This window comes from Pholcus phalangioides, unplaced genomic scaffold (assembly GCF_987345545.1).
Source record: "Pholcus phalangioides strain wild (caught in Gottingen) unplaced genomic scaffold, Ppha-v1.0 ptg000012l_1, whole genome shotgun sequence".
NCBI classification, from domain to species: domain Eukaryota; kingdom Metazoa; phylum Arthropoda; class Arachnida; order Araneae; family Pholcidae; genus Pholcus; species Pholcus phalangioides.
Window position 1 is genome coordinate 3,064,332 of NW_028301605.1, and position 13,743 is coordinate 3,078,074.

A 13,743-nucleotide genomic window follows, 5' to 3' on the forward strand; every position below is an offset into this window, starting at 1 on the left:
CTAATTTAATTATATTTTGATTATATATTGCGAATAAAATAATGAAGTTAGCAAATGTTATTTTCTAATGGGATACTTTACAATAAGCCGCTGTAGGCAAGGCCGCTTTTAGGAGTGTGCGGCCGCACCGAGCCCCGCGCTTGGAGGGGCAGCATGCTTTTGGTGAAATAAAATAAGGTTGCTTCATTTTGACAATAAAGGAACTGTTAGAAAAATCTAAATGAATAAGCGAAAATCAAGGGCGTAGCGAGGGGGAGGGACTTGGGGGTTTGGTCCCCCCCCCCCCCCGAAATGTGAGAAAATGACTGAAAAAAGGGAAAAAGATGGCCAAATCCATTGTTCTGTCACTTTGGTCCCCCCCCCCGAAATGTAAGTGCCCCCCCCCCCCGAACGAAATTTCTGGCTACGCCCCTGGCGAAAATTATTTGTCGCACACACGCTAATCAATTATAGTAATGATAAAACAAAAAAGACTCGTTATTTATTGAATGCTGTTGTGGGAAGCGGTTGGAAAGGATGCACTAAACATCCTCGCTCTATATTTATGGGAATATATATATGCGTGTGTGTGCACATTATATTTTCCAAGATTGTATCAATAAAGAGTGCTGGAGTGTCTCCCTAGTGCAGGTGGAGACAGCCACCGAGACTGACTTGTAGGAACATTCTTTTCAGCACACGTTGCTTGTATATACACGTTGCCAAGTTGTGGCACAATGCCAACATAAACACATATAACAAGTAGGACTACAACAAACACTATAACCGGATTCAAACTACACTAAAATGAATTCAAACAAACCGTTTTGAAAAAAGATGCTGTTTTTGTTTTCGTGAATATTTTGTCCATTTTTGATTTTGCCGTGAGACGAAAAAAAATGTGACGCAACTTCTAACGAATTCATCCAGTTTCGTAAAATTATTTAAAAAGACCCATTCGCGTCAGAGAAAAAGGTTGTGGGTGGTAGAGTAGTCTGAATTGAGTTATGCAACAACATGTCACACCTTACAAATCGAGCTTATATCAGCTAGCCATGAGCATAGTCCCAACTGCACTACCGGCTGAGAGTCGGCGGTCGATGTGGCATCGATCCAACTTCATCCTCATTGTTAACCGTAGCGCAGACCATGTTTCTTTTTGCTCACCCCAATTCACATGGGGGCCCTGCTTGGACCTTTCTATGGCTCTTGTCTCAGACCTTCCCAAGGACATATTGAGCTACCAGGAGCTCCGTACGTAGTCCATATCGTAAGCATTACCACCCACATCCACGCTAGCTATAGAAAATTATATATATCGGACTAATAGCACTTTTTATAGCTGTTAACTGACAAAAGTATTTCTAAATGCTCTGATATTTTGTTGCAAAAAATGCATATATTTTCGAAAAATGCAACTTCTACTTGAATTACTCGAATTCTATCTATTGAATAGGCAAATAGATTGCATCGTTTTTTTTTATTCGTTTAACGAATATAAAATACTGGATATTATTAATTCACTATTTCAAGCCTTTATCACTTATTTTTAACTTTCGATAAAGGCAATTCTTTTGAAAAAATAAACTTATTCCTAATTTCGATTGGAAAGTTAAAAAAAACAAACAAAAAATACAAAACTTTCTAATGAGTGAAGAAAAAAAATAGAAAAGCATTGACTCAGATGCAGATGGCGCTTAAAATGCAGAAAAATTGCATTGAACATTTAATTGCGACATCTAGGGAGGTAAAATAGAAACACTCTAGTCATGCGATATCTATAGTGATAAAAAAATATATATTTTTTTAAGCAAAAAAAAATATTTGCGAGTATAAATATCTATAAAAATTTATTTAAAATTAAATTTTTTTCTTCGAAAAAAAGAAATTCTCATTCAGTTTTAACAGTTGAAATGTTTTACAGTTAGCATTGGGAACAATATAAAATATAACTCCGCACAACAACGTGTGGATTCGAGCTGGTCATGCTATTCGGAGCTACAAACGGAGTTCGTCGTAACTCGTATTGCTCTGGGGAAAGTCTCCGGGTCCAGGGCAGAAAGTGCCGGGTGGTAACTGCTTCATCCCTCAAACGAGTCTTGCCGTTAAGCTGTGACCGTCTTCGTCGATGGGAGCGTGACGAGATTCACTCGAGGGCGTTCGCCTAAGCACAGTGATGCATGGAATTTGTGAACTCAATGGGGCTTACTCAGTTCGAATCCGCTCTCTTTTTATTACTCAGATCTCGTTAGCGGGTCATCCGGATAATGCGATATTAATTTTCTAAAAAAAATAATTTATAACTCCAAAATTATAACGGGTATTTCCTGTAAAAAGAGGGATATATACAGTCGAATTCCCGTTATAACGAACTCCGAGAGACCGGATAATTCATTTCGTTATTAAGGAATTCCAGGTTTTTGCATTGTTCTTATGTAAACTTATTTGGAGGTTCGAAAAGTGTTCGTTAAAACGAGATTTTCGCAATAACGGTATTCATTAAAACGGGATTCGACTGTAGTTTGTTAATGTAAAAATGGGGGTGGGCTATGACATTGCCCCCCCCCCCCAGCGTCAAAAAAGGAGCTGAATGATCTAGAACCCCTATATACAGGCGTCTATGGAGGCTTCTTAGACTGATCTAATGTATATGCGAATTCACATCGTCCCGCCCGACTATCTAGTCTATCTCCTAATGGACGCCCTTAGCCACGACCACCTAGATAAGGTTATATAGGAGGTCGTGCCTTAGCGGGTGTGCAACAGGTGCGGTCGCACCGGGCCAGCGTTTAGTTGGGGGGGGGGGGCACATCTACGGTGACAATAATATATATATAAACTGTTATTTTATTGTCTTTCATAAATTCTGAATTCTCATCAATTCTGTAAAATCTGCATTTTCATCTAGAAAGGCATAATTCTGGAATTATTTCTTTCATAAATTCTCTGGAATTATTTTAAATAATTTTTCACTATTTCTGGAATTTTCATTACAGAATTATGAATGAATAGCGACAGGCAATGTTCTCGTTAGAAATTCTGAATTTTCACAATTCTGAAAGTATTTCTACATTTATTCTGAATTTTCATTTTCTGAATATTTTCCATTCCGCTCTTTCCCAGAAAAAAATCGGGCTAGTGGCTCCACGTCCTCCAAAAGGTCGGCCCTGATTTGACGTGAATACATTTTAGTGTCTAGCCTCGCGTGATAGGTGCTGATTTCATGGCCCCCATTCCCCCAGCAAGGGTGGGAACCTGGGACAATTCTTGAATTTGTTTTTTTTCCTCACTATAAATTACGAATCAAGGCAGCGAGCTTGGTAATCAGACGGAAAGAGAGAATGAAATCTGAGTGATACAGAACCGCTTTTACCAGACGCGGGGCTTAGTGAGAAAATAATTGCTGGGACCTTCAGCCCCGATTTTATATATCCTGCAGGCAAGTGGGAATCAACACTTCCAAAATGCTGGAAAATTTCCAAACTAAAAAATATAGACAATTAAATTGGAATTATTAAAAAAATATTAATGAAAATTTTTTACTATAAAAAAATTTAAATTGAAGGAGGAAATATTTTCAAAACAAATTAAAATTGGGAGCTAATGAAAGAAATTATGTAAACTCAGAATCGATGAATCAACAATGAGGAAAAATAATTAGCAGATAATCCCAGCACCCATGAAAAATTATCTGGAATTATCCAGACCAACAAAAATTCAGCATAAAAATTAAATAATCCCAGCCCTAATGAAAATTCAGAATAAACAGAATAAATGAAAGAAATTCTTCCAGAATTGATGAAAATTCTGAATGAATGAAAGAAATAGCTCCAGAATTCATCTAAATTCAAAATTCTGGAATTGACGAAAATTCTGAATTCCAGACTTGATGAAAATTCAGAATAAATGAAATACTTCATCGTAATTGATGAAAAAATTCAGAATTTACGAAAAAAATTATCATTACAGCAAGCATAGGGTCTGATGCAACCGCACGTATTGCATCCCTCCCCCTTCAGGGTGGCTGTGGAGTGATATCATTGGATTTGTCTTTGCAATGTACATGTGACGATACCATTGCTCTTGACTTGCGTTGAGTGATTCCTGAGACATGAGCGTTTAAAGAATTTCATCAACTTTTTGCAAATGCTCCCAGTGTCGTCAGATGATTTAAAAGACATATTCACAACAAAACTACAGAAAACAAATTTCAGCAGACCTTAAACATTTTTGACCAGTTTCTTCCCACGCAGTAAAAGCGTAGATTATGAGTAACGTTGACATCTATAATACAAGTCCATGAAAGACTGTTGCACATTCTTGTGAGCACATTGATTGTTCAGTAGTGATCAAAAGCATACAGAATACTTGGTTTCATTCCGAAAAAGGTCTCTTCCTCCCAAAGTGATACTTCCACTTTTACAGGCTTAGTGAGATTGCAGGTAAGCAGTAAGGTTTTAGAGACCATACTTACATAAAAACAGACTTGGTTCAGGGGGTGCAGAGAAGAGCTACTCATGCTCTTGTTGGCACACAATTCTTGAGATATAAAAGACCTGATTTCTTGAATACGTTTGCATTAGAGGAATGCAGGTGTTGGGATATGATCGAAGAATTTTCAACAGCATGGAATGGATAGACCGCGAGTTACTAATACATCATCAATCAACTGCTTTGACACACAAGAGGACACTATTATTGACTGGTAAGGAACAATTTAAAGTTGTGGTGTGTAGCAGAGAATTTTTCTATAAAAGGTTTGTTAATAAATTTAATAGCTTAGCCCTGGAGTCATCAATTCTAAGACAATTGATACGTTAAAAAAATATATGATATCGCATTGGGATAAATTGAGAAGCTAACTGTACTTAGATGAGACAAACTTTTCTTTTACACAGGCAGTGAAAATTATATTTTATGAATTATTAAAAGTTTTTATTTCTCTTTTTTGGGTTGCTGTATTTTTGATAAAAAGGTTAGGTATAATTGACATCCATATTTTTTTATGGGCATCTTTTTTCAGCCACCCTGTTGGGCGCATTATGGAGGAGATTTCCAAGTGAAAAGTTGCTGCTCTAGTACGATTCAGAAAAATCTTCATGCTTTCAGTATTTTGTCATTATTCCTGTCATTGTCGTATACATTACAATGACACAGCCTAAAATAATTCAACCTGCACTTCATCTCTGAAAAGAATCATGGCTGAGGTGAGGGAAGATAGTTGAACAAATCATTTGAATTTCCATCATTTCTTACAAAGAAGTTTGTTACGATACATGTTAACTTTGGACTAAAAGCATGTTTCGACTACAAGTATTGCTCACAAACTAATGGGTTTTGGGCCCAAGGAACAAGCTCTTTTCGGGGGAACTTTTTAATATTTCTAAGAAAAGCTGAATTATATGTATAAAAAAAAACCAATATTGTATGCATACCGTATTGATAAAAACTGCCCATAATTTTTATGTCAATCATCAATTCAAATTTAATTGAGTTGCAAGGATGATGTAACTCGGCACTTCATATGAACGTTTCAACACCTGACTGATGTAAAGAAAAATCCAGGAAAGAAAATTCAACCACCTCTGCAGGGAACGTCCTCTCCCCTTGCTGGGTGAGCATGCTAGACGATGCTACAAAGGCAAAAAACCTCTTTCTTTAACCAGAGCCTTTGCCTGAGTTAAGTCTGGTCCCATTCAGCACACACAAATTCTAAGGAAAGAGGTTCATTGCCTTTGTAACATAATGGCCTTAAAGCACTCACCCAACAAGTAAAAGAACATGGGTTTGATTTCCCTGCAGAGGCAGTTGAATTTTCTTTCCTTGGTGTCAACAGCTGACTGATGCTATATGTGTATTTGGATTTTTTCGATAAAAAAAAACCATGGATAATTTTGAATTTGCACGTGCATCTCCGAAGACACTTCACGAGTCAATCAAAAATAATTAACAGCACATATAATAGATTCATACACAATTTACTTCACATAATAATTCAGTTGGGTATTGAAATTCAAATACACCAAATAATAAATATATAATTTTTTTTAGACTACACATTACACAAATATTAGTATAATAAATGGACAGCGTAATCACATTCCCCTCTCAGGATTGATATGTAAAAAAAAAAGAATAATTTGAAACTATAAATAAACTATGAAAGAAAACCAAAATATAGCCAATATTTAGTGTCCAATATATATTTCTCTCATCAGTCTTTCATAAATATATGAACAAACAAATGACATTCCTGTGTCATCGCGGCATCAGAAAAAAAATAAAGATATACCCTCGAAAACCAAATACAATAATAAGCACCGCATTGCTCATACAAAAATCGACATCAAGGAACTTTGCCTGGAGTAAACAAATACTATAAATTATGTGAGACGGAATGAAAATTATTACATAAAACAAAAATATATATCACTGGAGATTCTTTGGCAGATTTTCTTTTGAATTAAAGCTTGACACTGACAGGTAGATAAGCATCTCATTATCTATTCCAGTCCATCTCGGGTAGGAACACTATAATGGAATAAACTTATACTAAATCACATCTTGGCAAAACCTATAATGACATTAAAAACGGTAGTAATCAGTATACACCAGAGAAAACAAAAGCAACTAAATAGGCACAAAAACAATGAAACCAGGCTGAATGGCAATCTCTCTATGGGGCCAATTTTTTTCCAGTTTCAAATTTACGCACTGTTTGTCAAACAGGGCTGGACAAATCTATTGCCCGACATGCCTGCAGCATGTAAAAACTCTGCTCTGGCATGTAAAAAAAATCCAGAAAATAGGGTATATTTTTTCTTAAGGTTTATCGGTTTGAGTTCAAACAAATGAGAAATGAATATACATATATATATATATATATATATATATATATATGGGCCATTTCCCAAAAACAGTGTACATTCTCCACTTTTTTAAAATTTTCAAGATGAAATTGATCTCAAATTATACTCAATGACTAGCAGTTTAATATTTCACTTTTATTTTGCAATAGTATTTTATTTTTTGAGTTTTATGACTGAAAGTGCAAACACTCTGTTGCAAATATCGCTGCAAAAAAATAAATATTGTTATTTCTGCTGTTTTTATATCTTAAAATAATGAAATAAACTTATTTCTTACACATATGATGAAAAAAAAACAGTTTGAAAAAATTGACTTTTTTTTTTCTGTCATTTTGATGGGTTTTTTATGATTTTGCAAAATAGCACATGGAAAAGTTTATGTTTTACATATATTTAGCTACTTAAAATCAAAACTTTATTTCTGACAGACAATGGGTTGGTAATTTATAATTTAACATCTTAGTTTGAAGTGTTCCTAAAATTTTTTGCCTGTTGAACTGAAAAAATGCTTCCCGTAACAGAGTGGACACCGTTGTAACAGAATGCACAGAAATGTTTAACTGTTAAAAGATATCTCAAATATTCTAAATAGGCTATGCAAATAGACTTCTTCTCCAAAGATATATACAAAATGTGATAGATGGCCCACAGACTCCTCTATAACATTTGAAAAACAACCACACCATGAGAATATTCTAGAAACACATACCCCACCCCTCGTAGTTTGAATTTTGGCCTGGTAAAATGTTTAAAATCTGATCAAAGTGTACACCCCGGAACTTGTGTGTAGATATATATATATCACACATATCAGGATGATTTTTCTTCAACTTCAAAATTTTTTTATTAAAATTGAATGGTCATTTGATGTTGGTATAAAACTCATGTTTATGCCTCTCACATTAGTGATTCAGATTGGATAGGGGACGGGGTTTATGCTACGGTCGTATTTTTTGTGAAATGCAAAAGAAAATCTTAGAATGCAAAAGTAGTAGCCACTTTTGCAAAAATGCATACAGGAGGTATGAAACGAGTAGACATCCAGCCAACTAACAATAGCTAGCATTGTGGCATTTTGCTAAAGCTATTCCCCTCATTTTTGCTTTTTGGCTAAAGGAATTTTTTATCTAGCTTAAACCCTGGGGGGGGGGGGGGGAAAGATTGAGGCCCGAAACAAAAATAATAGTTCTGTCCCATAAAATACAGAATGTATTGCCATATAATGACCTTACTAAAATGCCCCCTCATGTGTTCCTGGATCTGAGTCTCACAGTGATTTTAACGATCTGCACTACTCTATTTTTGTATTTAACTGAAAAAATAACATGATGGAGAATGTGGTAAAGGGTTTAAATTGAATAGATAACTTATTAAATTTAACCTAAAACTTCAAAATTTCTTAACTAAGAAAACTTTACTTTAAATCGTAGTTTCCATTCTGTTGCATTGATTAAATTTTTGGAGGATGTAACTGAGTGGACAAATCAGCCTAAATTGTTACTTTTTTCATCATAAATTTAAAAGATTGATGAAAACTTTTGTTATATTTTGAAGCATATCTCCATGTACTATTACTTGATGTTGATATGGATGAATTTTTTTTTCTTAAATTATTTATAATTACGTAACAGAGCGGGCATTACACAGTGAAAAATCTGGTACTAAAGACTTAACATGAATCTTGTTTGACATGAGTCGTTTTCCAAAAAGTCAAATCCAAAAAGTTGATCAAGCATTGAAATTGTACCTTCAATGAGCTCAAAAGTGTTATCAGTTTTAATCTGGTATAAAAATATATTTCCCAAATGACCATAACAGAGCGGAGATTTTAAGATGGGGAAAACTGAGACGCGAACAAAAAATGTTTTTCATAAGAAAAAATTTTTTTTTCTCAAAATTTTATTGCCAGTTTCATTCCTCTGTGGCACATATATAAAACGTGATTCCAAGTTTCCTTGGAAAAAAAAATCCAGATTAGCGCCGTCTTTTTGTTTAACACTTTTTTGAAACTGGGACAGCTTTGACGTTTTGCTACAATTATTTAAAAAAAAATTAGATACCATCTGCAATAAATTAAAAAACAACACGACAGAATTAAATGAACTAGAAAAAAAATTTAAATTACTACCAGAGTGCTGAAATTTTGTAAAAAAATATAAAGTCTCGGCAACAGTTTGTAAATTTTTTTGGGAATTACATACAGGGTGGGCAAAAAGTCCAAATAAACTTTCAAAAATTAATAAGAACTGGAAAAATAACAAATAAAAAATGGTTTGCAGGGTTAGCAAGATAGGGAAGAAATAACTCAAAAAACAGCAGATAGGTGGCACTGGTAGAGTGAGTTTGGTGGAAATATGCAAATGGGATAAGATGGTTATAAGAACTTGTGCTTCTAATTCACAATCAGTTAAACATTGTAAACCATGTATGTGAACAAGGATGCTGAGTGCCAAGGATAAAGCTTTGTTGGTGAAATTGTTTTACGTGAACCAGGAATCAGCGACCATTGCCTTGCGTAAATTCTGAGTTCAGAAGAATGTGAGGACTGGAAAAGGACCTTCAACAGCGACAGGCCTCATAAAGCTTGTTCAGTGGTCTGATGAAACTGGAGGAATGTGTAAGAGCCAGACGATCATGTTTAAGGAAGGTACGTTCGCTGCTTGTTGCAGCCGAAATGGAAACGTTAGTGTTCGAATCAGCTGCAGGGACCAGCAGTGCTCGTGAAGCTGCCAGACACTTGGGCTTACCATCATCCTTGGTACGGAATCCTTGATCTGTACCCATACAGACTGCAGTCGTGCCATGGACTTTTACCAGCGGATACCGTACAGAGGGAAACATTTGCGAGGTGGGCTTCCTCCAAAATTGAACAGAATCCCACCTGGGTCTTTAGCATCTTGTGGACAGAGAAAGCTCATTTTTTGCTTCATGGCAAAGTTAATACTCATAACTAATGCATCTGGGCGACGTCTAATCCATGTGAGTATACGCAGAAGCCATTTCATTTCCCGAAAGTGAGTGTGGTGTAGGTTCACACTTGGTTCATCATAAGACCCTTTTCTTTGAAATGCACTGCTCAGTAAATGGGTGAAAAATGGCTACGGTGAATGTTCAACGTTACTTAATGCTTCTGCGCGAGAGAGTCGTGTCATGTTTGCATGAAAGAGATGTGCTTTTTACCGTCACGTTTATGCAAGATGGAGCAACTAATCAGTGCTACTTTGGTCAAGGCATTCCTGATACAAACGTTCGGGGAAGACAAAATCATTGGCAGGCATTGCAGGTTCCCATGGCCTCCTTGTCTCCAGATTTGACACAGGCAAACTTCTGGTTATGGGGATATTTGAAATCTCTAGTGTATCGATCAGGTCCACCCAATCTGTCGGAACTGAAAGATGCGATCTGCCAAGAGATGTCATGTATACATCCGGACCTGTTGCACTCTGACATTGCTGGATTTATGACTCGCTGCAATGTGTTATCTCCGTGGTGGTGGTCATGTGGAACACAACACATACTGCTGTAATAAATGATTTGGAGCAATTCTGTTCATTATTTACATATCTTTTCTTTGACTTGTGTGCATCAGTGCCACCTATCGGCTGTTTTTTAGTTTTTTTTTTTTTTTTTGCTGTCTTAAAAATATCCCAATGACCTAGCGATGCTAACCCTGCCAACTATTTTTTATTTCGGTTATTTTTCTGGTTTTTTATGAATTTTTAAAGTTTTTACACACTTTTTGCCCACTCTGTATATATACACACACACTAAAGGTAATTATTTAAAGAGAAAAAGAATACAAGGTGGAATTTATGCAAGAGTGAAATAAAACCTATGCAATGGGTCCTCATCCCTGGAGAACCATATGCATAGTTCGAAAAGAGTAGGCATTTCTGAAGGGTGGCTATGCCTAATTGCACTAAAAATGCTAACCCTTGTTCCCCAACACCTGTCTCCTCAAAAATGTGTTGGACGAGAAAAGGAAAGTGGAATGAAAAATGAGTAAAAAATATTGAAGAAATGCAATATTTGAAAATATACACAGCTTCATGTTATAAATAAAATGAATCATGAGAAAAATATATGAAAAATATACATAAAAATACAGACATTACAGGGAATTTTTACAAAAATTACAAAAAAAAAAAAAATGAAAAACTGCAAAATGTAGTCCAATTTTTGACTACATTCTGGAGTTTAAATACAAAAATAATCATATCATAGCTTTAATAAACACATGCTGAAATATCTTTATACCACTAAAATGCCCCAATTTATATGAAAGTCTTGGAAAAATAGCCTGACATGAACATGTTAAGTATTCATTCTATGTATAACAGTCTCTTTAAATATTACATACAATTTAATGTGTGTAGTTTTATATGAAAAGGAATTTTCAAGTTTTTTGACAGTTTTTGAAGCACAACGGTTTAAACCATAAAACTGTAAATGCGCCAAAATTCTGCCAACCCTGTGTCTAAGCTGTCTTTTCAGTACATTTATTTTATTCCTGTTAAACCCACAGAGGAGGGGGGGGGGGTTCAGGAGGGCCCAGGAGCTAACTTTTGTGATGAAAGTGAAAATCTGCACAAAATCCATCGCTTCATGCGATGTTTTGAAATTTCGAAAAAAAATTTTTAAAAAGAAGGATTTTAGTTTGTGCAACTAATAAAAAGTTTTGGATGCAATAAAACATAAAAAGAAAAAAAAACTGAAACTGCAATTGCCAAAGAGTATGACACCTGAGTTAGTGAAAAATTCTAAACATTAAGTCAAATTCTGATGAAATCAAAGAAGACTGGCGAAAGAATGAAAAGTCCAAAAATGTGTTATTCAACTGCACCAGCATCATGAATCAGACAAAGAACAGAAAATCCCCAAAGGTTTTGAAACTGTGGACGGTTTTCCACTTCAAAGAATGGTTACACACATCTAATAACCAAGTGGAAAAAGGAAAATAAAAAATATGGCCTATTTATTTCAATACTGGCACCGAAAAAGAAAAGAAAACAGACTTACTTTTGCCTCAGAGGTACACAAAGACATCATGATCATACAGCTGATCAATTACTTTCATCAGAATTCATAATGTTTACGTGGTCACTTTCACTGTCTGAGTTGCTTGAGCTACTGCTGTGATTGCTGTTGCCATTGTTTGAGTCACTGTGATCACTGTTGCCATTGTTCGAGTCGCTGTGATCACTGTTGTCATTGTTTGAGTCGACGTGATCACTGTTGTCATTGTTTGAGTCGCTATGATTGCTGAAGTCAGTAAGCCTAGACAAAATTTGTATGAAAAATAATAAGTTATCTATGCGTTCAGATGGAGTTGTTGAAGAAGACGACGTAGATGGCTGCGGCTGATCTTCCCCCTGCTGTGATTGCTCTGTTCTGAGAACGAAAAGAAATTAAAGCCCTTTGTAGAGTCTACACAAATGAAGGTAATGGGGAAAAAAATAAACACTGCTTCATTTAAACTTTTTTTTTTTCTTTTTCACACGTGAACTTAGCAACACAATCACAAACAATGTTTTAACCCTCGATTTGGAAAAAAAACTTTAAATTTTAATTATTTACTCGTTTTTATCTTGAGAGTATAAGGGTTGTTCAGAAAGTAATAACTCCTAACATATATAAGCAGAAATTTTTTTTACTACATCTGTCTGCATTGCTGACTTTAGGAGTGAAGATATGGTTACATTTTTCGCAAAATGTGAAATAAAATCTTAGAATGCGAAAAAGTAGTAGCAGCTACTTTTGCAAAAATGCACACAGGACGTACGGAATGAGTAGGCATCTAACCATCAATCAATCACCTTCGCGGCAACACCTTATCGTGATGACACTCTGTGAAGATCGGGAAGAGAAGTTGAAAGGTCGAAGCAGTTGCTACTTTTAGCTTCAGACAAAAGGAGTCCAGTCAACACCCTGTATAGTTAGGAGGGTAATGCTGCATTCCTCTGCCGGTTAAAAAGGAGGGAGGGAGCATTGGTTCAGTCCATGGTCAAGTTCACATTCATTGCTTTGTTTTTTTCTCGCAACAGCGACAAAAAAAAAAAAATTAGTGGTAATTTTTTAGACACATTTTTCCACCCTTTGGTTATATTATTTTTTATCTTCACACGATAATGAATATAATGAATAAATTTCTAATAAATAAGCTCAAGGATTGTAAATCTAATAGGAACATTACTGAAAATAGCCAAATCGAATTTGCGGTCTAAACCAGAGTCGGGTTTTGACATCAAAAACTGGTTCAAACGGTCAAAAACTTAAAATGAATGCTATTGGATAGTGCTTTGAATGCAATACATACCTAACATGAAAAACTTAATTTTTTGCATATTACTATAGTATATGCTCTATTTTTACACATTAATTTATTAGAATAATTAAAACAATATATTATAAATAAATAATATTAATTATAATTTGCAATTTTGAAATTTTAGACATAAAAAGAGCGTAGAACATATAAAACACAATTTTATGGTTCATTTTATCTAAAATACTGATTACCTGTGCTCAATTTGCTAAGCGAAATAGAGCTGCTTATTCAAAATATATGTGATAGGGTATCAGGGTTAGGTTTTTGAATTAAAAAACTTACTCAGTACATGAAACTTAATAATTAAACTAAGTATACTTAATAATTGATTGAGTATTAAACTTAGTTACAAACTTATTGTCAATGTTGTCAAATAGTTTTTTTAACCTGATAGATATGTAAAATAACCAAAAAAAAAACCATATTTTTATGTAGATTAAAGTGTTATATTTTGAATTATAGTATCTGTTAATATAGTCTAACCCCAGTATAACGAACTCCAAGAGACCAGAGAAATTACTTCGTTAAAACAAAATTTCATTATAAAGGAATTCCAGATATTTGCAT

The 13,743-nt window shown here is 34.9% G+C and overlaps 1 protein-coding gene and 2 non-coding genes across 13 annotated transcripts in view; 1 reads left to right on the forward strand and 2 right to left on the reverse strand.

Moving 5' to 3' along the window:
* Positions 1-958: 958 nt before the first annotated feature.
* On the reverse strand, positions 959-1,266 carry LOC149079150 (Nuclear RNase P). Its single transcript, XR_016193754.1, has one exon.
* Positions 1,267-1,949: 683 nt separating this feature from the next.
* Positions 1,950-2,200, forward strand: LOC149079151 (RNase MRP). The gene has a single exon (XR_016193745.1).
* Positions 2,201-5,939: 3,739 nt separating this feature from the next.
* LOC149079152 (uncharacterized) overlaps positions 5,940-13,743 on the reverse strand; it is a 62,775-nt gene continuing 54,971 nt past the window's right edge. The window contains exons 11-12 of one of the 11 annotated variants that reach the window (XM_089240032.1): positions 11,868-12,239; positions 5,941-6,553 (exon numbers count right to left, since the gene is read on the reverse strand). In XM_089240032.1, coding sequence (XP_089096158.1) covers positions 11,912-12,239 — 328 coding nt within the window. In that variant the 3' untranslated portion in view covers positions 5,941-6,553; positions 11,868-11,911. Of the gene's footprint in view, positions 6,554-11,867; positions 12,240-13,743 lie in introns of all 11 variants that reach the window. The other 10 variants (XM_089240033.1, XM_089240035.1, XM_089240034.1 and 7 more) reach the window with 10 other exon arrangements.